The 26952-nt window shown below is 43.9% G+C and overlaps 1 protein-coding gene across 10 annotated transcripts; it reads right to left on the bottom strand.

The window, feature by feature from the left end:
- MMP27 (matrix metallopeptidase 27) lies at positions 1-26134 on the bottom strand. 10 transcript variants are annotated; one of them, XR_015766664.1, is made up of 12 exons: positions 21874-26134; positions 20858-21096; positions 19671-19819; positions 19447-19575; positions 16683-16844; positions 16383-16503; positions 15012-15142; positions 14037-14196; positions 12664-12767; positions 7412-10263; positions 6250-6421; positions 1-264 (listed from the first exon to the last, which is right to left on the bottom strand). XR_015766664.1 is itself a non-coding variant. In XM_088017906.1 (10 exons), the coding sequence occupies exons 1-10, from the start codon at positions 21973-21975 to the stop codon at positions 10136-10138; spliced, it is 1425 nt and encodes a 474-aa protein (XP_087874032.1). In that variant the 5' UTR covers positions 21976-26134; the 3' UTR covers positions 6826-10135. The 10 variants fall into 10 exon arrangements, 4 of the variants coding, with proteins under 4 accessions (XP_087874032.1, XP_027961547.1, XP_027961548.1 ...); XR_015766666.1 differs by lacking the exon at positions 1-264 and adding an exon at positions 1164-3311; XR_015766665.1 differs by lacking the exon at positions 1-264 and having other exon boundaries at positions 6214-6421.
- Between the last annotated feature and the right edge of the window lie 818 nt (positions 26135-26952).

Raw genomic sequence — 26952 nt, 5'->3', positions numbered from 1 at the left:
GAGAAAGTATGCACAAGCAGGGGGAGGGTCAGAGGGAGAAGCAGACTCCCCGCTGAGCAGGGAGCCCGTTGCGGGGCTCGATCCCAGGACCCTGAGATCATGATCCGAGCTGAAGGCAGTCGCTTGACCAACTGAGCCACCCAGGTGTCCCAAATTTTCAGTTTTTTAATCGTATTTTCTGGGTTTGTGCCTTATGTAGGAAGAAAAAAAAGGTCTTAACAATTCTCTCGCGTCTTCTTGGTACCTTGTCCTGTGTTGCGTCATCTACAGCAATGGGGAGGAAGAGATCCTTTTTACTCAGGGGTGTTGGGAGGACCTCAGGCCCCACCCACCCCATCTTGCATCAGAGTCCCCATTTTTTCAAGCTCCCTAGGGGATCCACCTGAAGACTGAAATCAGAGAAACACAGCTTTGCATTTTTCCCTCCGTGAGGCAGCGGTCCGACCCTACGGGATAGACGGACGGACACTTTCTCAGCTCACCCAAGGTTCACTAGGTGGCGCATGGGGATTTTTAAACGATGCTGAAGACTCAAAGATTTAAATTCAGAAAATGGTGAAAACCAGACTTGACTTGCTGGTCACTCAGCTAGGAGGGAAAAACGAGGCTCAGGGGCGCCTGGGCGGCTCAGTCGTGAAGCGTCTGCCTTCGGCTCAGGTCATGATCCCAGGGTCCTGGGATCGAGCCCCGCATCGGGCTCCCTGCTCCGCGGGAGGCCTGCTTCTCCCTCTCCGGCTACCCCTGCTTGTGTTCCTGCTCTCCCTCTCTGTCTCTTGTCAAATAAATAAATAAAATCTTTAAAAAAAAGAAAAACGAGGCTCAGGGAGTGCGAACAGGTGTGTGCCTCCGAGCAGTGATCCCAGAATGCCCGGTCCCATCGTCTGAATGCTTTATGCTCTTCTGGCCATTGGTTTCAATGTTCTTTCACTGGCTGAACTTGGTATTTTCTTCCTGATAAATGCCGTGGAGAAGAGCAGAACCTGACGGGGTGCAATCAAGCTCTAGAACTTTCTGGGAACATCAGCCTCACCAGGATGGGCCCCATCTGAGCTGGCGCTGGCCATCGGCTGGTCCCCCTCATTGCCCGGGCGGCCACCAGTGCCGGAGCCCTCCCCATCTGTCACGCAGAGCCTGGGGGGGTGGGGGGGGTGGGCGGCGCGGGCGGCGCAAAGACGGAGGAGGAGACCCATGGCAGCCCTCCTTGGGCAAGAAGAATAGATCAGGAATTCTTATTCCCTCCCAGCTGGTCACACATCACGAAGAGAGGACCGTTCTGTCTATTCCTGTGAGCAAGCTCCCTTTGGAGTGGTTTGTACAGCTGATTTGATGAGGCTCCTGATGCCTCAGACAGATTTCAGAGCCCTCGGCGTTCAGGTGGGTGTTGGTCCTTTCTGGGGAAGCTATTTCTCAACAAGCTTTAATCACTTAATCCAGTGTCCCAGAGCCGGAGGGCCAGCCAAGGGAGTGGCCTATTGTCTTGGGGGATTGAATGACTCAGAGGCTGGCTCTGGTTTGGTAAACAGACGGCGCCCAAATGGGGGATTTCCAACAGATAGGATGGCCCCCGCCCTGGGGTTGCATTTATGAAGCGCGACTCAAGAGCAGTCAAGTGCTGGAAGGGGGAGGAGGAAAGGCTTCTCCAGGCTGAGAAGGCCGTTGCAAGCCCCCGCACACCCCTTACTCGGAGCCCCACTCAGAGTAGCTGACGCGAACCAGCTCTTCTCCTCTTCCCTCCCCAACCCCCGGAGGCGGGAGCTTCCTCCCCAGCTTTATAGGGTGAGGGGCACGGTGGTGCAGTCACAGGGCAGTTAGCTGAAGGGGCTCCACGTGTGCTGGGCCGTCTATACTCATTATGGAAAGTGGGGCCGTCTGTGCAGCGGTTTAGGGGCGATAAGAAGCCTTCCCGCGTCCGGGGCGGGGCCTGCAACACGCAGCCCCGAGAGAGCTCACTGGGGACGTGAGCAGGTGGACTCAGCCTTGTCGGCCCTCCAACCTGGCCTCCACCTGTCGTCCTGGGCTCTGCTTTCTGTGCTGTAAGATCTTGACCCGCCCCAGTGGCGTTAGCAGGACAACAGAGGCGGGAGGGAGGCCGGAGGCGGTGGGGGTGGGCAGTGCACACGGGCTTCCAGAGGGGGGGGTCTCCAGACCAGCTGCATCAACATCACCTGGGAACTAGTTAGAAAGGCCCCGTCCAAGACAGGCTGCGTCACAAAGCCTCGGGGTGGGACCCACACTCTGTATTATTACCTAATAGGCCCTCTAGGCAATTCCAATCCACTCTAGCCCTCGAGAACCCCTGTGTCAGGAAGTCAATGGTGCTCAGAGACAGGCTGGACCAGCATCATCTGGGAGCTTGCTGGAAATGCGGGGTCTCAGGCCCAACCCTCCTGAGACTCTGACTTGATTAGTCCAGCAGGAAGGAGCCTAATTATGGGTAATTTTAAAAGCTCCCAGAGCAATTCTGATTGTGCTATGGACTGAATGTTTGTGTCCCACTCCCCCTGCCAAATTTGTATGTTGACATCCTAATCTGCAGTGTGACAGTCTTTGGAGGTACGGCCTTGGGGAGGTAGTTGGTTTAGACTGATCATGAGGACAGGGCCCTGATGATGGGATTGGTGCCCTTATAAAAAGACGGTGGAGCGGGGAGATCTCTCTCTCTCTCTGGACACAGGCCAAGGAAAGGCCCCGTGACGGCATCACCAGGAAGAGAACTCTCATCAGAAGGCCACCGCGCTGGCCCCCTGAGGGTCCAGCCTCCAGGACTGCGAGCAATAAACATCTGTGGCTGAAGCCACCCGTCCGTGGCGTTCTGCTTCAGCCGTCCAACCGATGAGGGCCTGCAGCTCAGGCTGGGGATTGCTGCTCTAAGAAAGAAATTGTGAGATGCATGTTATGTTCTCCAGGAGAAAAAGCTGGTCCCAGGGTGTGGGTGATTTTCCTCGGCAGGCTTACAGCCTGCCCTTCTGCAGAGAGGGATAGGTTTCAGAGTTCAGCGGTGGCAGAGGGCCCAGGAGTTCAGGCCAGGTGTTCTGAGTGGCACCGTGTCAGCAAACGATACCTTCGGGTTCGCTCCAGGGAATGATGCTGGGAGCTCAGACCAAGCTGCTGGCAGTGTGAGCGACGGCCCCGAGATGCAGGGCTGGGTGGGAGGGGTGGTGGGCGTCCGCCTGGGCTTCCCCCAGCCGGGTCTAGTAAGAACACTGCCAGGCAGGTCTGAACACGAATTCCTCCTTTAAAGCAGCTCCTCCTTCCTCTTTGTAAAATGGATTTCTCCTCACCAGCATTTTCTCCTTACCTCTTAGCGTTACCTTGAGAACCAAATAAGATCACACAGATGGGGACGTGGTTAGTGAAATACTAACTTCTAACGGTCACGGTTGTCAGTCTTTACGGAGTTCTAAGCAAATAGCCTGCAGGCCAATATTTGTAGCTATTTTGATTACTGTGAAATAAAGAGGGTCCCAGGCCGACAGCTGAGACGCAGACGGCGTCCCCACTGTCTCTGACAACTGCGCTTCGAGGGCATGTCTCCGTGGACAGGCCACCCCGGGTCCCATCACGTGTCGCTTGCTGTGCCATCCGATTGCTTAATGGGGAATGTACTGCACTCCTTTTTCCTTTACACACGTTGAGAAAAGAAACCACAGGAATCGTGAAATCCGACTTTGGTGAAACGTGTTGCGGAAGAGCCAGGAAGCCCGTTGCAGTCGAGCCTGCAGGCTGCTGCAAGTCTGGGGTGGGTCAGAGAGCCAGGTTCTTACAGGCGCTCAGGTTGGCGTGGATGGGGTGCTTGTTCAGGCTCGTGCTCTGCGAGAAGACGTGGGTACATGAGCCAGGGTGTGGGGGTGCCTAACACTTGTCACATGACCCTGGCGAGAAAGCGAAGGCCTCAGAGCCTCATTTCTTCATCTGTGAAACACAACAATATCCACTCTTTCAAGATAAATGAGATTCCGTAGGGCACATAGCTTGTTGTGTTTAGTGAATGGTCACTATTATGATCGTTTAAAAAGTCCTTACACACCGGGCTTCAGGGGCGCCTGGGTGGCCCAGTGGGTTAAGCATCTGACTCTTGGTTTCTGCTCAGGTTGTGATCTCAGGGTCGTGGGATCAAGACCCCTGTAGGGCTCCACACTCAGTGTGGAGTCTGCTTCAGAATCTCTCCCCTTTCCCCTTTGCCCCACACCCCGTTCATGCTCTCTCTCTCTCCAATAAATAAATAAAATCTTTTAAAAAAAAAGAATTGGCTTGAGATAAATATCAATGAAGTTAAGGACTTAAAAATAACAGCATTTTGTGTTAACAATGGAGACCCAACTGGGCAGGAGCTTGGTTCTGATAACGGGCGGTTCTTGCCATTGGCAGGTAGGTCTGAAAGAGGGCTGTTTTTCTAATTTGAATGCAATGACTGGTATGGAACATGATGAAGTGAGGTTTTTCTGTTTTTTGTTTTTTAAGAAATGCTGCCTCTAATCATACGTTCTTGAATTGATTCTTTTTGTTGTTTAAGTTCCATTCTTATAGAAAAAGTGTCAATACTTTGTGTAAAGTGTAATACTTAATAAAATGAAGTCTCAGTGGCGCTGAAGGCCAGAATTCGGCTTGCAGACCATTTAGCAAGGAGGCGAGGTAGAGTTCTCCTGCATCACGGACAAGAGTTCTCCTCAAGACGGCAAATGATGGAAGTTTTCTCACTTGGTAAAGTTTTCTACATTAATGACAAATGTATTTATCTTTTCATATGTTTGCTAAACAAAACTGCGATGAACACTTGCTATAGCTGACTTCGCGTACTTTTGAGAGTCCCACTTTGCTTCGATCTGGGCAGCTGGGGGCTCGTGCTGCCTGTCTCTCCGTCCCTGCTCTACAAGGCGTGCCCGCTTCCGACGGAGAGGGTGGGCCGATGGGCTGGGAGCCGTGGTGAACTGTGCGGGGTGAGGTAGTGGGCTCAGGGCACAGCGCCCAGGGGCCGACACCGGCAGGACTGTGTGCCCACGTGCCTGAGTGCAGTTGGTGTGGGGCCGAAACATACAACACCGTTCGTCTTCAATCTGCTAATGACGAGGGATCGGTTTTCAGCTTCTGCTTGCCTCTCTCCGGGTCACTGCGCGGGTGACCTGACCCAATCCCGGGTCTCCACATGGCGATGGGATTTACGCCCCACGCTCAGGCTCCGCCTCTGAACTTCAGACCTGTGTATCCGACTGCTGCTGGACATCTTGATTTTCTGCTCAGAGCTGTTCCTCCCCTGGCCCGAGTGCCCCAGTGAGCGCACGCTCTGTTCTTCCAACTGTCCAGGAAAAAGCCTGGGTTGCCCTTGACCCCAGTCGTGACATCACACTGCGTCCGTCCAGTCAATGAGCCCACCCCGTCGTGCCCCCTTCAGAGCACACCCTTGCTCTGTTTCTCCCGGTCACCACCATCATCGACTGTGCTAGGAACTTCCTGGGCCTGTAGCTGGCTGGCTCAGAGCAGCCAGAGGGGTTCTTCTAAAATGGAAGGCAGGCAACCATCATGTTGCTTCTCTTCTCAAGTCTCTCTAGAGTCTCAAGTCGATATAATGACCTGTGAGGCCCCATATGATCGTCTGCCCGTGCCTCCTCCAGGTTCATCTCCTTGCCCTCAATCTCCTCCTACCTCAGTCACAGGAGCCTCTTCACTGCTCTTCAACTCAGCCTCAGGGCCTTTGCACGGAACTGTTTCTCCTGGGGTGCTCTTTTCCCCGAGACATGGTTTGTTTGCTTGCTCAGCTCCTTCAGATTTTAGGACTTTAGTCTTCACTAAGAGCTCTCTGTACTTCATCCCCAAACACCCCACGTGTGTTGCACCTTACTCAAAGTATTCGTCATGCGTCAATGGGGAAACAAATCACTGAGTATTGGAAACGGGGGATTGAATGCTGCAAATTAATTCTAAGAGCGATGGAAGAGGCCGAGAAGCCTGCGGGGACAGTGAAGAGCCTAGAAGTTAGAGAGGGACCATATGACCGGATCCATCACCTGGCCGGAGCCGAAGCTAGAGCCCTGAAGAGACAGCCAGCACGAGAGATGCTGCCCCGGGAGGGAGGGGAGGCCGTCCTCCTCCTCAGCTCCCGCCCCTGGACAGTGGGGCCCTGACACGGGCTCTGCCTGCAAGGGGCAGCACCCAGCACCCTGCGCCCGCCCAGACACACTGCTCTAGTGTGTCTCAGAGCATCAGTCAAGCTTGACATATTTACAACTTTTTGTTTATTTGTGGTTTCTCTACCTTGGCTGGAATATGGGGCCCACGAAGGCAGGGGCTCTGCTGTTTTGTTCAGGGCGATATCCTTGGCTCCCGAAACAGTGCATGGCACCAGTAGGCCCCCAGTAAATGTTGGTTGAATGGAAGCATCCACCTCAACAGACCACGTGTCTGACTTACGGCAGGTACTGAAGACCTACGTATTGAATAAATGAGACCGAGTCACGGTCATATGACCAGCTAAGTGTTATGTGAAAAATAACAAGGTGCCGTCTTTGTTGAAATCAACACATTCACTAACACAAGCCTCCTGAGAAGATCACATTCATCATAAGACCCTTGTAACGTATGATGCATTTTCATATGTGACTCTTTCAAGCCCCTAGCGTCCTATTGCCAGAGCGTTTTAGACTCCTGTGCCTTCCGTTTCATCCTCATGGATTTGTCCACTTAGAGTCCTCCCTGTTGGGTTCTTTTTGCTTTTTCTAAGTTTTAAAAATAGCTCAAGAAACCTGAAACTCTGAACTCAATTTGTCAAAAAATAAATAAGCTTCAAAATAAATCTTGTACTATTTTTTACTAATAAATTGAACACCATAGTTCAGAAATAAATAGAAAAAATATTTATTAAATCTCAAGATTAAAACCAAATATGGCTTTATGGTCACTTAAGCAGTAAAAGCTGCATGAAACTATGAAGAGTGGTCAGACAGAAACATTTCTCTGTTCTGGAAACTTTTCCCTTTAAGGGAAATCCAGTGTGGACTATTCTGTTGATACTTTCCTAATCTCTTCTAGAAATCACATTTTAAGTGACTCCTATTAGGGAAAGCTGGATTTGTATTTTCCTGTGGAAACTTCAGGTAGATAGCGGTATCTGGGTAGTGAGTGAATATAGACTTAAGGTTTAGGATTCTGTGACCAGTTTAAGGAAGTTAAAGATATTTTTTAGCTACTGAACTTCCTTTTTAAGATTCTTTATACCTGAAGACAAACAAGGGACTGAATTTCAGCCTGAAGATATGTCATGTGTTTAAAATATCTTCAAGACCGAAAGAAAAACATTCTTCTGTTTCCCTGGGGAACAAGTGATTCATTCAGGCGAACGCGGAAGGAGAGTGGACCCGACCAGCAGGAAGGTCATGGCGCGTTCCCTCTGTCTCCAGGCAAGAGGAAAGTGCAATACCTTCTCTCTGTGTGAATTCGTTTCTGTTCCCTGTCTGTGGCTCAGATCTCCGACAAGCGTAACGGTTGTCGACGCGGTCCTGGTCAAGCTTGCTCTTGAAGCTCTTTCTTTGTTTCCAGACCTGCTCACAGACCCTGGAGAAAACGAGCGCACGCAGCAAATTGAAACAAGCTCTGTCGTTCCAGTTAATTTGTTCCCAGTAAGTGGATGGTACAGCTGGGAAAGAATTGCTTCCTAGTTTATTCCAATGTCGGGAAACTCTGAGATCGGCTTCTCGTTTTTCCAATCGTTTGTATTTTGGGGTATGTTATTCAGTTCCCCTAATTGAATAATGATGGCACGTGCTCTGCCTGAAATCCTAAGGTGACCCGTTAGTCCCACTCTGAACAACCCTCTGAGCCTGGATCTCTTACTATGCTTTTTCACAGATGGAGGCACTGAGGCACCGAGAGCTCAGGAACTTGCCCAAAGTCCCGCAGCTACCAGGTGGACTAGGAGCGACACAGACCGGAGCGGTTTGGCGCCAGAGCCCATGGTCCCGCCCAGCCTCCAGGCTAGCCAAGGGAAACTGAAACGCTTCTTTCAGGAAGGAAGGTGAACATGTATTCTGGTGCTCTTCTCTAGGAGAAAAACCTGTCTTCTGAAGCTGCTTTTCCAAGAAAGCAGAGGCCTTGATAGCACCTTGAAAAGACAATAAAACAAAGGGAGTTTCACTGCTATACATTCTAAACAAAAAATTAATAGGAACGTGGGTTCCTCATAGAAGGCAAAGCAGGGAGGGGGTCAGACAGAGAAGCAGGGCCTGGAGGCCCAGGAGACGTGGCTGGGAGGTGGCCTGGCGAAGGGACAGTCACTTGGTGGAGGGTCTTACAATCCCCATAGGGATTTGGAAGTCAAGTTTACTTAAATTTCAAAGGCTGAGTGATATCATCTGACCTCTGGGTTATTCTTATAAGTGTTTACTATAGCTCTAATTGTCAACCTGTATTCCCCAGAAAACCGTGCTTTTAGATACCCCACTGGGTTTAAAATAAGATTTTTTTATAATTGAATCTTGTCCTCTCCTATGGATCAATATTTTTCTTGAAAATCAAGGAGAAAGTAACTGCCCATAAGCAAATCTGAGTGCAATTTCAGATGCCCCCCCCAAATTATAATATCACAGACATTTATGCCACAGAACTGAGAGTAGACAAGAGGAAACAAAAGAAGCTTGACCAACCTTTGAGAATCAGCGCTATGCCTCACTGCTCTTGTTAATCAGTGATATGAAGTAGAATTAACATATAGTACAATTCACTAACTTTATGCAGTCTTAAAAAATATACTCATTAGTGTTGCCAACGCCATAATTGTGACACAGAACATCTCCATCTTCACGTTCCTTTGTGTTCAGTCTCTTCCCTATTCCCCACCCCGGCAAGCAGCGATCTGTTTTCTATCATTTTACTTTTGCCTTTTCTAATTTTTAGATATAAAGGGAATCATGTGATAGTGAGTCTTCTGTGTCTGGCTTCTTTCACTTCCCAAAGGCTTTCAAGATTCCTCCATATTGTTGCACGTGTGGTTTTCTGCCATCTGGATGGATGGACCACAGTTTTTCTGTTTACCGATTGATAGACATTCGGGTTGTTTCCAGTTTCAGCTGTCACAAAGAAAGCGATCATTAACGTTCATGTACAACCATTTGCATGAGCGTGTTTTCATTTTTCTTGGTAAATATTTAGGAGTGGGGTCATAGGTCACATGGCAAGTGAATGTTTAACTTTATAAGGAGTAGCCCAACTGTTTTCCAAAGTGGCTGTTTAACTTTTTATTCTCACTCCAAGAGAGTTCCGGTTACTCAACCTCTTCTCAGCACTTGGTATTTTCAGTCTTTTTCATTTCAACCATACTGTTGGGTATGAGTGGTATCTCGTTGTGGTTTGAATTAGCATTTCCTAAATGATTAAGATGTTAAACATCTCTTTATGTGTTTATTTGCCACTCAGCAAATATTCTGGCCATTTAAGAAAATGGAGTTGTTTGTCTTCTTTTTGGGTTAAAAGAATTCTTTCTATATTCAGGTTACAAGTCCTTTATCAGAAACATGTTTTGAAAATATTTTCTCCTAATGTGTGGCTTGACTTTTCATTGTTTTAATGTTTTTTGGAAGAGCAAATGTTTTCAGTATTGGTGAAATTTAATTCATCAGTGTTTTCTTTTATGGTTCATGGTTTTTATGTCCTATCTCAAAATCTGTTTAAAGCCACAAAAATTTTTTAAATATTTTCTTTTAGAAGTTTTATATTTTTGATTCTTCTACTAGAGGTCTATGACTCATTTTGAGTTAATTTTTATGAACCATGTGAGGTAGGGATCGAGGTTCTTTCTGTGTGTACATATGGATATTTGATTATTCCAACACTATTTGTTTTACAAAGACTAGCACATCTACTCTATGTTAGGTATTAAGCTGTACTCTTTAAAATTTACTTTCTATTCCAAACATGCAATAACTCTTCTCTATGTCCCTTTCTAATAGGAATCTGGGAACAATGAACTCAAGGTAGGGAATGTGATTATAGGAATTTCTGAGATTTTCTATGCATATTTTCTATTAGGTGACACTTGCTCAATCTATCACCTCATCAGAATCAAGTTCAACTGACAACCTTCCATTTTCTGGGTCAGAAAATTCATGAAGAGGGCGCCTGGGTGGCTCAGTTGGTTCAGCGTCTGCCTTCAGCTCAGGTCATGATCCCGGGGTCCTGGGATCGAGCCCCGCGTTGGGCTCCCTGCTCCGCGGGAAGCCTGCTTCTCCCTCTGCCACTCCGCCTGCTTGTGTTCCTGCTCTCGCTGTCTCTCTCTCTCTGTCAAATAAATAAATAAAATCTTTAAAAAAAAGAAAAAAGAAAAAAAATTCATGAAGAGCTTAGCCAGCCTTTTGTTTTGAGGGTGGAAAGGTAAAATTTAACCATTAAGAATTTAGAAACTCAACAAATACATGGTGTAGCAAAGAGGACAGGAACTTTCCATTTATGGGTTTTGGCTCAGGTGAAACCCAATATTTCAAACACAGGGAGGAAAAGTCAACATTTCTTGAGATCAGTGTATATAAAATCTGATTTTAAATTCCTTAAGGAATGGTTAAATGCATTAGCCTGTGCTTGGGAGGTTAGAGGGAACACTATTTTCCTTCTCCTACTGGTTTCCTAATTGCTGGGGGAGCACCTGTCATGTAATATGTCTTGTATCCCTTGAGGCTCTCGCTCCTATTTGGCAGGGGGAATAACTTGTCTGATTTGGTGAGTTTGGGAACAGAAACCTGGCACATGTAACTCCATCCTCTTTCTTTCTCTTTGGGCTCCATGCAACCTACAGAAGACTCACATTCTTGGGGAGACTTGGTTCTTTCCAGTTCTCCCCAGGACTTGTGTGTAAGTACGTCTTCTTCTAGAATTTGATATTAGGAAACTAGCTTGCCCACAGGTACATTTACTAATATAAGTTTTATCAGTAAAATGGTGGCATTTTCTCTCCCAACTGAGCATCATTTCTCGGTGGTTTCAGAATATGGGTAGGGATGAGGCTTACAGTTTATTGGGCCTCCAACTGCAAAGGTCCAGACAAAATAGGTTGCTAAAGATTGGTTTAATAAATGTCTGCAGTGTTTAGTTATTATAAGATACATGGCTTGCTTTTTCAAGTTCACAAAGCATAAAATAGGATTAAAGTACAGCGAGAGTTTTGCTTATGCATGATAACTTCCTGTAAAAAGAATCAGGCAGCTGAAAATATCCATGGAATCGTTGTCAAATAGATATCTAGAACGAGGGCAGGCAACTTATGTGAAAGAATAGTTCTATTCCACTTTGAAGCAGAATTCAGATTAAAAGACCTCTGGAGGTTTATTTTTGGTCCATGAATTTATTGATAACTATAGATTTTTTTCAGCACATGAACAATACTAAAAATAAGCAAGTTTAAATTCTTATGATAAAACATCTCTGCTCCTCCTGAATGGACTCCTTCCTCACTGATACTAAAATCAGATAATGTGTTTAATGGTTCTTCACACCGAAACCACGTATTGATTTTCATTATTCTGGTGGTGTTCTTTGCCTTGGGGTCATATTCAAATTGCTTTGATCCACGGAAGAAATAGAAGAATCCTAGAGAGAGAGAATCATCATTTGTTATCTTGCACAACTCTATGATGGTTCCACACTTGTTACCTGTATGCATATGAAATAAAATAATTGAACATTTTGGAAAGAAAAGAAACTTGTGTATTATCCAGATATATTTTACTTTACTAGTGTCACATGAGAAATATTGTTATTTTTATTTCCCCAAGGAAGAAGCCAAGGTCTGAACATGAATGTCAAGGGGATCACCACCTTTCTAGCCAGACTGTGGTTCACACCAGAGGTACTTCTACTAGGTTTCAGAACAAAGTCTTGGCCGAGGGAGAAGAAGGCCCCTGTGGGTATGGGCCTCGTACCCTATATCCTTATCTTCGTTGGGTTGTTCTGCTCTATCTGTTTTAGGTGTTAAGGTTTTGTGTGAGATTTCACTGCAGTAAAAGATGGTGTCATTCAGAAAACTTTTTAGACTCCTGTTTACTCCATGTTCTAGGTTGTTTTCCGTGGTCTAAGTCTGAAGATAGAGTAGCTAGACTGGACCTTACGTTGCTTGAGGTGCTTCTAAAGCTGTAGATTTCTGCTTCTGACCCACAGTCCTACATCTGCGTCAGGAACTCTGAAGAATTTGTCATTTCTCACATAACCCCCAAGTGCACATATTAAACCATGCACATAATAGCTTGAGAGTCACTGTCCAGTTCATGTGCTTATCATTTTTCACACTTAAAACTCTTCAGAGGGATGACTTTCCAGGGCTCTCTTGGATCAATGATAAGTAAAATTAATTTTGGTACTTTTTGCAGGGATTTGAAATAGTATAACAGAACCTATGATTCAGGACTCACTAATTCGGTTTGTGAGAATGCCTGCCTGGTTAGAGTTTATTATTATGGGTACTTGAGAAGAGCAAAATTACATTAAAACTTTTACTCAACTAATGAATCGTTGAACAGTATATCAAAAACTAATGATGTATTTAGCATGTGTTGGCTAATTGAACATAATAAATAAATAAATAGTGCAAACCTTAAAAAAAAAATGGAAGCAGTTACATTTCTGTACTATCTTCTCTCTCAGCCAGTGAGGTCTTCCAAGTATCCTACAGGGTTAGGTACTGATGCTCACCTTTATGCTGGAAAGCAGCATCGACTCGGAGACCAATTCCTGGGAAGAACTTCACCACTCTCCGTGGGTACCCTTTGTCCATGCTTTGGGTCACTTCATCATACCTGCATGCAGGGGTTGGAAAAGTTTCCAGGGGATCCTTGTTTCGGGGAGCTTAATCCTTCCACTGCCCCACTTGGGGTCAAATAGGGATGTGGAGAAAAAGTAGCCCTTATACAGGAAAAGTAATTCGATCAATAATGAAAAACATGTCAAAGATTATGTTTGGTTGAATCATTTGTAGTGTCTCGAAAACAAGAAATGATGAGGGGGTTAAAGCCACATCATTAATCAGACTGATGCCATTCTGAGGGACTATTAAATCAGAGTACGGGCTCATGAAACAGACTCTGAACTACAGAGAACACACTGGTGGTGACCAGAGGGGAGGTGGGTAGGGGAATGGGGGAAACAGATGATGGGGATGAAGGTGTGCACCTGTTGTGATGAGCACAGGATGTTGTATGGAAGTGTTGAATCACTATATTGTACACCAGAAACTAATATTGCACTGTATAATAAGTACATTGCGATTAAAAAAAAAAAAGAAAAGAAAAGTAAGGGCTCAGCTTGGAACTTTCACAGATTTTGACCAGATACATTTGTGTTATTGGCAATTTGGTTGGCATCACCAGCTTTATTATTTTATCTTATCTTTATTCTATTTTTTAAATTTTATTTTATTATGTTATGTTAGTCACCATACATCATTAGTTTTTGATGTAGTATTCCATGATTCATTGTTTGCGTATAACACCCAGTGCTCCATGCAGAACGTGCCCTCCTTAACACCCATCACCGGCCCAACCCATCCCCCCACCCCCCTCCCCTCTAGAACCCTCAGTTTGTTTCTCAGAGTCCATCATCTCTCATGGTTCATCTCCCCCTCCGATTCCCCCCCCTTCATTTTTCCCTTCCTTCTCCTAATGTTCTCCATGCTATTCCTTGTTCCACAAATAAGTGAAACCATATGATAATTGACTTTCTCTGCTTGACTGATTTCACTTAGCATCATCTCCTCCAGTCCCATCCATGTTGATGTAAAAGTTGGGTATTCATCCTTTCTGATGGCTGAGTAATATTCCATTGTATATATGGACCACAAGACAGGAATCCATCAAAATTATCTTTATTTTTTTTTAATGTTGGAGAAAGATCTTTGGACTCATTGAAACATTCTTTTGTTTGGTGGGTGTCATCTACCCAAGATGGGCTTCAACATAATTGGCTTTAAGAGGACTATAGGTTAGTTTTATTTCTGCCCGTGTTAAAGTTATGCTATGTGGATATTTTCTGCAGAATAAAATGAAGAGGTTGATTGTCTGCAAACTTACCTCCAGCACCAAATGCCCACAAAGAAGTAGGTTTTTCTGTCACTGTGGTCACAGAGGGCTGCATCAATTTTCATCACATGTCTTGGAAAGCCAAGTGTATGGATGGGTTTAGGATAATCTGGCAAGACAGCATATCCTCTGATCATCCAGAAGTTGTCATCTAGGAAGACAGAAAGTGATTACCTTCCAATCTAATACCCAGAGGGAAAAATAGATGTCTTAAGAAATTTGAAAATAATTAGATGCCTCGTCTCTCAGGATTTAGTTGCCTCATGTCCCCATTTGTTCTTACTGCCTTCTTTGGCTGCTTTTATCATTACGATTACACGAATAACACACCCCGATAGTTAACAGTGAGCATGCTCACTGGTATGCATGTCATTTGGTTTCACTGGATTATTTCTCTAACTCTGACGAAAGAGTCAACTATGTTTGGACATGTTCTCCTAGATTTCAGCCCCCAAGTATTCTCAAATGCAAGTAATCTGATGAAATACATATAAAAATAGCATTGATAACAAATATAAGATTCCGGTTAAATTTGAATTTCAAATAAACAATGACTAATTTTTAGTATAAGTATATTCAAATATTGCAAGGGACATAGTTATAATAAAAAATTATGTGTCTTATCTGAAATTCAAGGCATCTTGTATTTTTATTTGCTAAATCTGACAACCGTAGTAAAATGGGAATATAAAAGAGGGATGGGTTCCCTTTATTTGGCAGAAAAAAGATAGTTTTTTAGTTTTTTACCATACAGGTTTCTTTTAGCTCCTCTGTAGTTGGGATGATGTTTGTCTTCACAGCCACAGAGAACCCCTGGATAGTTTTTCTTTTTGAAGGAACCCATGGTCATGGCAGAAGCGCTCTCCATCTGGCCCACGTGTGAATATTTTGTTTCTTACCCCAAAATACCCACCAACCAGTTCAGGCTTCCAGAGACAGAAGAGAAATCGTGATGGGCAAAGTTACCTTTAAACACTAGGATCTTATCTTTGGGGCTCTCATATGCGGCTTGAACATCACCTGGCAGGGACGGCCAGAATGAAGAGATCAGTTCAAATTCCACATTAGTGATATCATAGTAGATCCTCCATACGTGCCTGTGATGAACAAAAAACACTTTCCACAAACAGCCTATATTGCAGTGGAAACACTGTAAACCTAGGCCTGTCTTTTATTTAATTGATTAGCGTTCTCCTCAAATAATTTAGAGCATTCACACGATTTTCCTCAGCCAATGTAGGTGGTTGTGAGCTCACTTCTACCCTGTGACTGTAAAGGACACGATTTGTGCCCACTCTCCTGGGAACTTAGAGTAGCAACCTACCCACAGAAATCTCAATTCTGAGTGCTCAATGGCCTCCTTTTTGCCAAATCAGCAATACTCAGAATTCTAAGGCAACACCAAGCATCTAAGAAAAACTTTTTGGTCTGATGTTTGCTAGAATAAAGAAGTATTATCATTGCATGGTAAAATATTTCCTGAGATGTTCCCCTCTGGCTGTAAAGTTCTGAGTCCCTGAATGAGACTTGAAAAGCCCTTCCTGCACTGGGCCGCCCCTCTCTGATGTCCCTGACAAGTGGCCTCAGCCTCTGTGGTGCAGAGCATGGTGGTGGTAGCATGTCATCCGAGGGCTGTATAGCTGTGGGTGGAAGGAGACTGATTTCAAATATTCTTTCCTTGTGCCCCAGTGCTTGTGAGATGGTCTATGTCTCAATCCTTTGTTCTGAAAATCTAGTCATGGTAAACACAAGTGACAGGCTATGTTGCAACTGAAGTCCAGTAAGTTATACACGGGGAGAGAAGAGAGTTCTTACTACAGTGAACACTTCACTGATGCAACATGAAGGAATCATGGTCATTCATGTTTATCAGCTGGCACTTTCAGTAGAAAAAAGACCTAATTTTTATCATTTGCTGATTTCCAGAGTGTGAATACTCCAACCATGGCCAGTTCCAAGCTATAGAAGTGATGTGAAGTGGTTTACAAAATTCCCCAAAATTTAGCCATTGGCTCCTGAAATGGTGTAGGTCAGCTCCAGCACCGCTGGGATTGGTGTATTATTTTAGCTAAGAACTCACTGAAAATGACTCTACTTCACCTTCTTATACAATGGCAATTAAAAAATTTGCTTAAGAACATTTTAAAAATTAATTTATCAAACAAGCAAGAGATATATACACATAGTAAAACATTCAAAGAGTATGGGCGGTTATAAAATGAAAAGGAAAAGGAACACGTTCTCACCATCCCTGCGATTTCCTCCCTGTTTACCTCCAAATCTCTTGAAAGGAAAAATATTCATAGGAAGTTGAGGTGTTTAAGGGAATGGGTTTACCTGCCTTTAAAGAACATTACTTCTCGGCGGAAGGTGGTGATAGCGTCAAAAGTCAAATCAGGGTCACAGGCATGGGGTACCATGGCCTCCTTTGGCATAGCAGATGTCTTAGGTAGACTTCCTTTGATGAGAAAAGAAGTAGCACCGTGAATTAAGAAGGCATGTGGAAATACTTACAGAAGGATCTTACCCAAGGGGATATTTTCTTCATGGTGATATTTCAAGAAGTGATTTTTTCACTTCCTTTCTGGAAAGTTTCCTATTTAGTTCACGTATATTCAGATTTATGAGGTTGCTCACCATAGATGGATTGGATTCCATTGATATCATCCTGAGAAAGTGGGTATTTGTTAGGATCCAGAGAGACATAATTTGGAAACATCAAAGCTGTCTGATCATTGGAGTGAGAGAGTCCCAGTGCATGACCAAATTCATGAGCAGCCACAAGAAATAGGCTGAATCCTTAACAAAAACAGGAAAAACACGGGTATGCGGGTCAATCAAAAGAAGAATGGTTGCATCTGAGATTAGGAAGTAACTAAGGGGAGAGAAGGAAGAGCTTGCCATAGCGTGGGTAATTCTTATATGCTCCATCATTTATCTGGGAAATATTTCAACACTAGTAGTTGGTATTAGTCATATCATGGAGAACTACGATCCAGAGCAAGCAAATGGCAGGAAACAGGTGTGTGAGAAATAGATATTACTAAAAAAAATAGAAGCCACCCGTCTTTGGTTGTCGCTGGGCTGTGTCCTGGATGTGATCACATTTCCCCTACTTGTATCCTTCAGAGGTTCTCCATTGGCTGTAGGATCAAGTCCAAACACCTTACCACGGCCCTCCATGATCTAGTCCCTGCCTTTTTTCCAGACTCATATTTTGTTCTCATATTTCACGAGCTAACCACACTCAATCATTTGCATCTCTCATCTGTGCCATGTTCCTTCTAATCTCTATGTCTTACTACCTCCATCCCGTCTACCCAGAATATTACCTCTCCCACCCCTGTTTGCCTAGTTCTTCTACTTGCTGCTCAGGAAACCGCTCTAGAATCATCTCCTTCATGAGGCTTCTCTTACTTGCCCCCTCCTATCCTGGCTGAGTTAAATGCACCTTTCTGCATTTCCAGAGACTCAGTGTTTAATTCTGTCACAGCACGTAAGGGAATGCACTGACTATTTCTTTCATGAAGTGATGCATCTTTTCAGGGACTGTGTCTTAGCCACCTTTTATTCCTGGTGACTCTTGAACTGCCGATCAGTAGTGGATGCTTAATAATTGTTGCTGGATATCCAAGTGTTTATTTGGATGGAAGAATGGTTAGATGTGCCTCCTATACACCCATATTGGAAGTCTCACCACGCATGGTGAAACTGCCTTTTTCTCTCTCTCTCTCTCCCACTAGTCTGTTAGGTTCTAAATATAAGACTGTCCATGGATTTGCAACTCAGCCTATGGATCCTAAAGAAAAGGCTGAGCCTTCTATGATGGAGCCTTGTCCAATGATGTTTGCACAAAATAAACATGGAATGACCAAGGATTATTTAATGGTCCTTTAGGCTTTTCTGCTCTGGCCTTTGCTGGTGCCCATTGTCTGACTGGCAGTATCGCTGGGTGTGCTTTTGGCACAGATGGGACAGGGACTCTGAAAGAATTCAAACTCAGGTCATCTCAATGACTTCCAAAACTTTATGCTAGCTTTTCAGACCCTACATGGTCTGGATCCTATTCACCATTTCTGCCACAACCCTGGTACTTGAGTCGGTTGGGTTATTCTTTCCAGAGCACTCTCTACTCCACTTTGCTTTCTGAGTTCCTGCTTAGCCTTCAACTCAGGTTTGGTATCACTTCCTCCCCTGACCTCTGTGTTTGGGTTCAATTTTCTTTTACACGCTCCTACTACATTGCTATAGTTTCCTTTATCCCAGTGTTGGTCATACTGATTTTAATTGCCATTTGAGTGTGTCCCCTAGACTGTAAACCCCTCAAGGGCAGGGTCTGTGTCTCGCACACTATCGTGTACTCTATATCACAGAGCCTGGGTCATGGTGGATGTTGAGTAAAGGATTTCTGATTGACTTCATTTACCAAAATTGTAGAGTATCTATCATGTGCTGATTTGCAGAAACTCTGAAACTGACCCACGGACTCTCTGGAGTTACTTGGTCAGGACTGCACTGTGTGATCTTCTATACCACACATCAGGAGAATCATAGCTGCTTTCCTGGGACCCAGGAAACCAGATACCAGACCCAAGGTGACTGTTGTCAATGACAGTAAATGGAGTGGGGAGAACCCTAAAGTCTACTGAGCCTGCTCCTTTGTTCGATGCACATATTTTTACTGTAGTAAAGTTTTGATTTTTGTTTGAAAAGTGATAAAAATTTTCCTGTTTTAGTACCAGGCAGGCATATTAAAGGAAATAAAATCAACTCAGTTGGTCTGAAGGAATAGGTTGAACGAAGATTAGGGTCTAATTCCTTGGCAGGTGGGTAAGTGTTAGAAGAGGAAGTTCATGCCTTCAGATTGACCTTCTAGGGGCCATGGGCCCACAATACCATCCTTTAATCACTAACTCAGAATTACTACCTCCCTAGAGTCTTCCTCAACTCTGAAGCTAGAGATGACTTCTACCATTGGTACAACACATAGCACACTCTGCCTTGTGGGGTGGTGTGTGGTCTGGGCCTCACACCACACAAGATCATGAACCTCTGAAGGGTTGGAACTTGTCCAGTACAACTCTGTGGTCTGTTCAATGCCTTGCACAGTTCCAGGCCCACAGTGGACCTTCAGGCATTGTGGGTATATGAACAAGTGTGCGAGTACACGAAGAATGCTCAGATCATGAAAGGATTAGCATCTGTATGAGGGCATTGTGTGGATAAGGCTCTGACCTGTACAAGCACAATTATCTAATAGATACTGAACACTTCAATCAGTGTCATCTTGGAATATGGAAACTGTGGGGAAATTGGGAAGCAAAAAAGCAACTAATTGCAAAGCTATTTCAGGGATTCTTTAGAATAATAAAATTTGATTCATGAAGAAAATTGGGCTCACCTGCTCCATCCTTGGTCCAATTTTCATCCTCATCGAAGTGAGTGTCTCCACCCAGACCCAGACCGGGAGGAAAGGCATGGCCGAGGACTCCCAAGGGGCCATCAAAATAACGAGGACACCGGCCATGGACTGAGATACAGTTCACAGGGGGGAAGAAAATGTCAGCCTCTCCAAATCTCCTGAGATGGAAATAGCCATACTTTTTTCTCTGCTGGAAACCTTACCTCGGGTCCTAAAGGCAATCATGATGTCTGCAATCCCCTTGGAAGTCTTGGTGAATGTTAATGGAGTAACTCTGCTCCACACTTCTAGGCCATTCTGGATAGCCTCATCCACATCTGCTCGTGCCATATCTGGAGTGTAGTTTATGATTCTTCAAAAATCACCAAAATAGGTCAGTTGGTGATGACACATGCATGTAGGCACACAAAGACAAAAAGATCCTTTCTTATAAATCATATGCTGCACTAACGGATAGTGTCATGCTGTTCTTGGGTTGGTATAATATGTTACCGTTTAAATAAAGCACAGTTACGTATGCTGTGTGATCCAATCCTGTCATCCTCCCTGTTTATCAGGGAGGATAATAACACTTCAACAAATGATGCTCAGAGAGGGTCAGTGACTTTCCTAAGATCACATCCTGAGAGGGAGAGTATTAATCTCAGGTATATGCTTGCTGTGTACATGAATGGCGATCTGCTTTCTCAGATGGCTTGTGGAAATCAGTCTTATGCATGTGTCATATATGAAGAGTCTCCCTTGAGAGCTTTCAAGAGTTAGTTACTCAGGAAAAGATTTCCCTCTGGTTTATATTCCCTATCTTGCTAAAGCTATTTTTAACCCCTAAGACTGAAGTGAAGAAAGAGTTATGAGAAGTACTTCGGGGCCTGCCAGGAGGGCTTGAGAGCCACAGTCAAGGGCACCGACTCAGGTTGGAAGCACACCTCAGCCCCCTTTCCTTGAGATGCCTGGGGGCAAACTCCACACTTCACCCAGGGTCTACCTGAGATTTGATAACTCTCACCCACAGGTGTCTCTAACATGAACGGGTTGCTCCAGGCTCTTCCCATTTTCTCTTGAGCATACTCCAGCCGTACCTTCAACCATCTGCAATCAGATGGCTGTGCTTCTGGTCCTGACTTTATATGCAAGTGGCCGAGGCTAGAGATTAAAGCATATCTGCCAGAGCCAGTCTGCTGGTAAGACTTGACGATGGTAAATAACCTTTTGTTTCAGTGTCCCTGTGTTTCAGGTGGTCCCATCAGTGGTGCCTACATCCCAGTGTCATGGGGAGGATGGAATATGTGAGACCCATGAAGGGCCATGCACCTAGGAAGTGCTCGGTACAATTAACTGTTGCCTTCCTGTGTTTGGGGACTAGGGGGAAAAGACTGTGCACAAGCGTTACCTGTATGTGAGGTTGTATCGTCTCCACCCTGGGAGAGTGTAGCCGTACTGACCCACGTCAGGCACCCCGCATCTGGGTGTCTTCATGATCTCAAGAGTGTTTGAGTCCAGTTGTCCAGTCACTGTCAATCCAAAAAATGCTTGCATTTCCCGAATTTTGCCATCTAAGAGACTCCTGTTCTTGCTTTGAACAAGATGACTCCCTTCCATTTCAAGAGAGTAGAACTGGTTGAGATATGCCTGACCAAAGAGACAAAAAAAGGACACAAACTACAGGACAGCAAATCTATATCTCAGGATAAAACAAAATCATCTGAAATCCTTTTCAGGTGGGAAGAAAGAAGTAAGTAGTGAGGGGAAGGAAGGAGCGAGAGAGGAAAAAAGAAAGGAAGGAAGCAGAGTCATCCTGCCTCTTCAGTTCTCAACAAGTGGCTGAGCTGTGTGTGACCAGAATTATACAAACCCCAGAGCCTATAAAACTCCAAACCTCCAGGGAAGACAGTCAGCTGATTCTGTGTGTTAAAGGATCACACAGCTTACACATGTCTACTTTCATTTTGGTGTCTCCTTAAAACAAATCCTAAAAGAGATACGTGGTTGTTCATTTTGCCGATTTAATTAAGGTAACCAAATATGGCAAATCCACTGGACTGATTTTTAGAGGGAATCTCCAAGGCAAAGTATTTGTCATGCATGTAGGGGTAAGGGGACCTGAAAGTTGTAGTTGGGTCCCCCTGGTTGGTAGGGACATTCTTATATAGAGATCTCCATTTCTCCCAGGGCTGTCCCCTTTCTACTCCCTCTGTCTTCACTTGGACCCATTGCTTGAAATGGCAGCAAATCCTCCTTTCCCACCCCTACCCCCACCCTCCACCCCATACATGGTTACTTGGTGTCCTTAGAGCTAGGGGAAAGTGCCAGAATTTGTAGGAATTTGCTGTCTTTTTAGGTTCCAAGATAATCAATAAAATTCTTTTTTTTTTGATAGTCGTTATTAAACATGTATTGAGACAGTACCTGCGCCAGCCGCATGTTCTCTTCAGTGTCCATCTTTCGGTCTGTAGGAAATGCAGAAGAAAACGTTATAAGGAGCAAAAATTGAAGCAGAAGGCTCTTCATTCCTCTCTCTTTTCTGTTGAAGCCTGTTTCTGTTTCCACAGAATTTAGAAAACAAGAGTAAGACGTGGCATGAATTGGCTTGTATCATCATTTAATTAATACCAGAAAAGGACATTTGCCATGAAGTGTGTCATGATATGCTTTTCTTCCCCTTAGGTTAACTTGATTTTGCAATCATGATCTGCAGTTTTTGAGTAAACACAATCACTGTTCATTATTGAATTGAATATAATAGGAAGCCAGCCTCCAAGTTATTGTTGTCCTTGCAAAGTTGGAGCTCTTCTTATCTTTGAAGTTCTTGAGAGATTGTAAAGTAATTTTCTTTTGAACAAAACCCCAGAATATCTTGGATAGAAAGGTATCACAAAAAGACAATTGGATCAGGAGTCAGATTACTGTAATTAACTAGGATAAACAGCCCATGTTTGTTGGGGACCTGCTATTTGCCTGTCACCGTAAACTGAAGCATTAGTAAGATACCATTCCAATCTTGTTGGGGAATTCAGACATGTACAGAAATTAATGCCAGATGAAACTGAGGCGAGTGGTGAAATGTGCACTGAAGATTCCAGAGTGTGAGAAGAGCCAAAGGTAGGATTGCGGCTGATGAGTGTGGTCTAGCGGCTCAGCCAGGTGGGGATTCCGCTGGCTCTTGAAGAATGAAATGGGTAGGATGTAGATGACACAGGGGGTGTGTGGAGAGCCCGAGGAAGTAGGCAGCACAGCAGAGATGAGCTTTGGGAGATCTGGCCAACTGATGCCAATATACTTGAAGATAGCCGAGGGGGATGGGGGTGGACAGTGTAAAGGGTACAAGGAAAATGAATGTTTTCCATCTTTTCATGCCTAAGAATGTCCCTTATTCCATTTGACACCTGATTGAGAGCGTGCCTACAGAATTTCGGACCAAAATAAATTTTCTTTAAGACATTAGAAGCACGCTTGCATTGTTTTCTAGAATCTAGTTTTGCTGCTGGGAAGTCTTTCATTCTGATTCTTGATGCATTTTCTTCTGAAAAATGTTGGGAACGTTCTCTTTATGGAGATATTCTGAAATTTCATAATGATGTCTCTTGATGTGGTTTTCTTTTCTTTTTTTCTTTTTCTTTTCGCATTAACTTTACTGGGCAGTAAGCAGACCCTTTCATTATGAAAACTTCAAGAAAAATTTCCTCTGTAGTTTCTTTGATAATTTCTTCCCACTCTATTTTCCCTTACCTTTTCTAGAATACACATCTGTTGGACCTTGTGGGTTGAAATTCTATGCTCCTGATATTTCTTTTACTACTTTCTACCAACATTATTTTCCAGCCCAGTTGTGTTTTTAGTTTCCAAGAGCTTTAATTATCTGAATATTTTATTTATTTTCTTGCATTTTGTTAGTGGTGTTTGGATGTAGAATATACCTTATCTTTTGAGAATGTATAGTATTTTTAAGTCTATCTTGACATTTTCTTTTGCTCCAAGAATTGTTTCTATTTCTTCAAAGTTTCCTTCTGGTGCCTGTTTCTCACATTAGGAGGTTTTTTCACATATTTAGAGACTCTGTGCTGTGCAATCTGTTTAAGAATGAGAGACCAGAGAGCTGACTGGAAGCCCTGTGAGATGACCTTCACTGCAGGGAGGTGAGGTGGGTTCCAGATGTTTCATGTGATGCATTAGTTGGGATATGATTTGGTTGAATAGAGAACTCAAACTAACAGATGACTCAGAAAACAAAAACTTATTTCTCCCTCACTTAAAAGAAGCACAGATTGGGTAGCCCAGGGCTCATATGGCAACCCCCATCCCCGAGGATACAGGCCGCCTCCACCTGGTTGCGCCGCTCTCAGTGCAATGCCTCATGGTCTCCAGGTGGCTATGGTTGTGTCTTCATTACAGGCAGCAGGAAGGAAGACGGCAGAGAAAGCAAGCTCCCAGTCTCTTTCCAGAAGGGCGCACAATACTCTGCATATGCATTTTGGCAAGAAATTAAATGCTGGCCACACCTAGTCGTAAGCAAGACCACAAAATGTATTGTTAGTTGGATGTATCACGACCTCAAATGAAATTGGGCTCTTATCACACCAAGGGAGTGGGGAGAAGGTGTTAACATAGGTCAGTGTCAGTATCTTTAAGTCTTCTTTCTTGGGCTGTGAAATTTCTCCAGAGGAGACTTCTCCAATTTCCCATCATTTTAATCGTCCATCAGCAAAGATGTAGGAGATGCCTCTGGCATGCCTTCTGCTTTTCCCCCAAGTGTTAGCCTAGAGCCACCCTATGCATGAAGGAACGGAAGGATGAACGCCCAGCCTCCCTTCCCTTCCAGATTTCAACAGTGAAAGGTGTTGGCTAGGCTTCTCGGGAGGTTCAACTGGCACCAAGCCCCAGTTGCACGGCGTAGAAACCTCGAGAGCACCCTTGTCTTGGCTTCTCTCCTCTAACTCACTCTGCCTGCCTCCCCACTCTTGCTTCCTGGGAACGTCCCCAATAAAACAACTGCACCAAGGTCTGGACTTAGCCTTTGCTTTTGAAGAAATTTAACCCAAGGTAAAAAGTACTCTATTTAAATTCTAAGCTTAGATTCTTGGAGCTCTTGTATTCACATAAAACTTCAAAATACCACATATTGTCAAGAAGAGAACTTTACAAAAAGGAGTAATTTTTGAATTCTTTGTTTCACTTCACATTGCTGTTCACTTGCTAAGACTCTGCGAAATATGGTTAAAGAAATCATATGAACTCAGTTCTCATCTCAACAATGTGTGTATATATATATGAGGTTTGGGGCAAGAACCTAGCATAACTAGCAGGTGTTCTGAATCTCCCATCTTCATGCTTGTAAAAAGGGACATAAGATGTCTTAGAAAATATGATAGTCTGAAATTGACTTTCATGTTTGCACTTGTTATATTGACGCAATGAATTATTTCTCTCTCTCCCTTTCCCTAGCACAGTCCCTGGGACATGTAAGTGATTACTTATTGTTGAATAAATGAATGATAGCGTATCCTAGTTTGTTTTCTCATCTTGTAAAATAAGTGGAGAAAAAGTGTGCTGACATATTTGAGGGAATTTGTAAAGGAAATTGAATATTTACAAAATATTTGTAAATGGAAACTAAAAGTTAATGTCAATGTTATAATTCTGACAAGAAAATAAATGGCTGCAAATATACTGAAATTTGCCATTTGTTTTCATACTTTATATGAACTATGTGGTAGCATCTTAAGAAATTATAGATCACAAGTCAGTCATTTAATATATCTATTTCAAACTCACTTAATTTTTGAACCAGAATAAGGTACCGAATTACTAAATTATCTGTGAGATGTAAAAACGAACTGAAACGTTTTTCCATTTGTGTCTTCCTCAAGCCATCAAAAGGAATGAAATCTCGCCATTTTCAATGACGTGGATGGAACTGGAGGGTGTTAATGCTGAGCGAAATAAGTCAATCAGAGAAAGACGTATCATATGACCTCCCTGATATGAGGAATTCTTAATCTCAGGAAACAAACTGAGGGTTGCTGGAGTGGTGGGGGGTGGGAGGGATGGGGTGGCTGGGTGATAGACATTGGGGGGTATGTGCTATGGTGAGTGCTGTGAATTGTGCAAGACTGTTGAATCACAGATCTGTACTTCTGAAACAAATAATGCAATATATGTTAAAAAAAAAAAAGAAGAAGAAGAAGAAGAAGATAGCAGGAAGGGAAGAATGAAGGGAGGAAAATCGGGGGGAGAAACGAACCATGAGAGATGATGGACTCTGAGAAAAAACTGAGGGTTCTAGAGGGGAGGGGGGTGGGGGGATGGGTTAGCCCGGTGATGGGTATTAAAGAGGGCACGTTCTGCGTGGAGCACTGGGTGTTATGCACAAACAATGAATCATGGAACACTACATCAAAAACTAATGATGTAATGTATGGTGATTAACATAATAAAATAAAACGAAAAAAATTAAATAGATAATATCTTAGGAATTATCTGGGAGAATATACTCCCCGTGCATACATCCAAAAAATGATTAGTATCTTAAATATAACACTGTATGTTAGCTAACTGGAATCAAAAACTTTAAAAATGAAAAAAAAAAGAACTGAAAAATAGAATGTTAGTAATAAATATATTTTACAATTTACTTATTTAATGTGTAATAAGCTGCATTATATTCTAACAACTGCAAATATGACATTATAATGATTTTGATATCTGGATTAGCCATTATGGTCCCAGAATCCTAAAGTTCGTGACAGAAAAGAAACACTATCAAATGTATGCATCTCAGCTTAGTTTAATTTAATGAGAGTCATTGAATTTTGTGCACAGCACTGTTTGGTTTGTGCAGTAAATCCCACTTATGGGTAGTGTGCCCTCCTGAGTATCCCTGGAAAAAAAGAAATAAGGAAGAACAGTTCCAATCACTAGCCCATTTGCTTAGACTCTGAAAGGATAGAGCTGGGAGGGGACAGAAGAGAAAGTGGTACCTTCCCTTTTTGCTCCTTTTTGGGGAAGGTGACAACAATTCTTACTGAGGGTTCAACTTTGTTGTTTTGTGTTGCTCGTTTTCTTAAATGCAGGGGTACTGTATCCAGCTGGTGGGTATCCCAGGGCTGCCATAAGGAAGCACCACAGACTCCAACCCAGTTTATTCTATCCCAGTTCTGGAAGCTACAAGTCTACAACCAAGGTGTGGGGAGGATAAAATTCCTTTCTCTGAAGGCCCTAGGGAGGGTCCTTCCTTGCCTCTTCCTAGCTTCTGGTGGTTCCTGGCCGCTGTTGGCTTTCTCCAGGCATTGTTCCCATGTTGGTCTTCATGTGTGCACATCCTTATCTGCTACGTGTCTGTGTTGTCTGTGCTGCTTCTCTTCTTACAAGGACACCAGTCCCTAGGTCCCCCCTGCTCCAGCATAACCTCATTTTAACTAACCACATCTTCAAAGACCCTAGTTCCAAATAGGGTATATTCATAGGTACCTAGGATTGGACTTCAACCTA

This window comes from Eumetopias jubatus, unplaced genomic scaffold (genome assembly GCF_037043125.1).
Source record: "Eumetopias jubatus isolate StellerSeaLion01/CBP00866 unplaced genomic scaffold, mEumJub1_p1.0 scaffold_13, whole genome shotgun sequence".
NCBI classification, from domain to species: Eukaryota; Metazoa; Chordata; class Mammalia; order Carnivora; family Otariidae; genus Eumetopias; species Eumetopias jubatus.
The sequence above is the reverse complement of the archived record's forward strand: the minus strand, read 5'-3'. Positions and strand labels throughout refer to the sequence as shown.

Bases quoted from the DNA above. Each gene is read 5' to 3' on its own strand.
- MMP27 (XM_028105746.2), bottom strand. From the start codon at position 21,975: ATGAAGAGCCTTCTGCTTCAATTTTTGCTCCTTATAACGTTTTCTTCT. The intron at 19,576-19,670 runs GTAAGGTTTCCA...ACTGTATCTCAG, and splicing joins GATTGCCTTTAGGACCCGAG to TCCATGGCCGGTGTCCTCGT. The intron at 16,504-16,682 runs GTGAGCAACCTC...TTCTCATCAAAG, and splicing joins TGGAATCCAATCCATCTATG to GAAGTCTACCTAAGACATCT.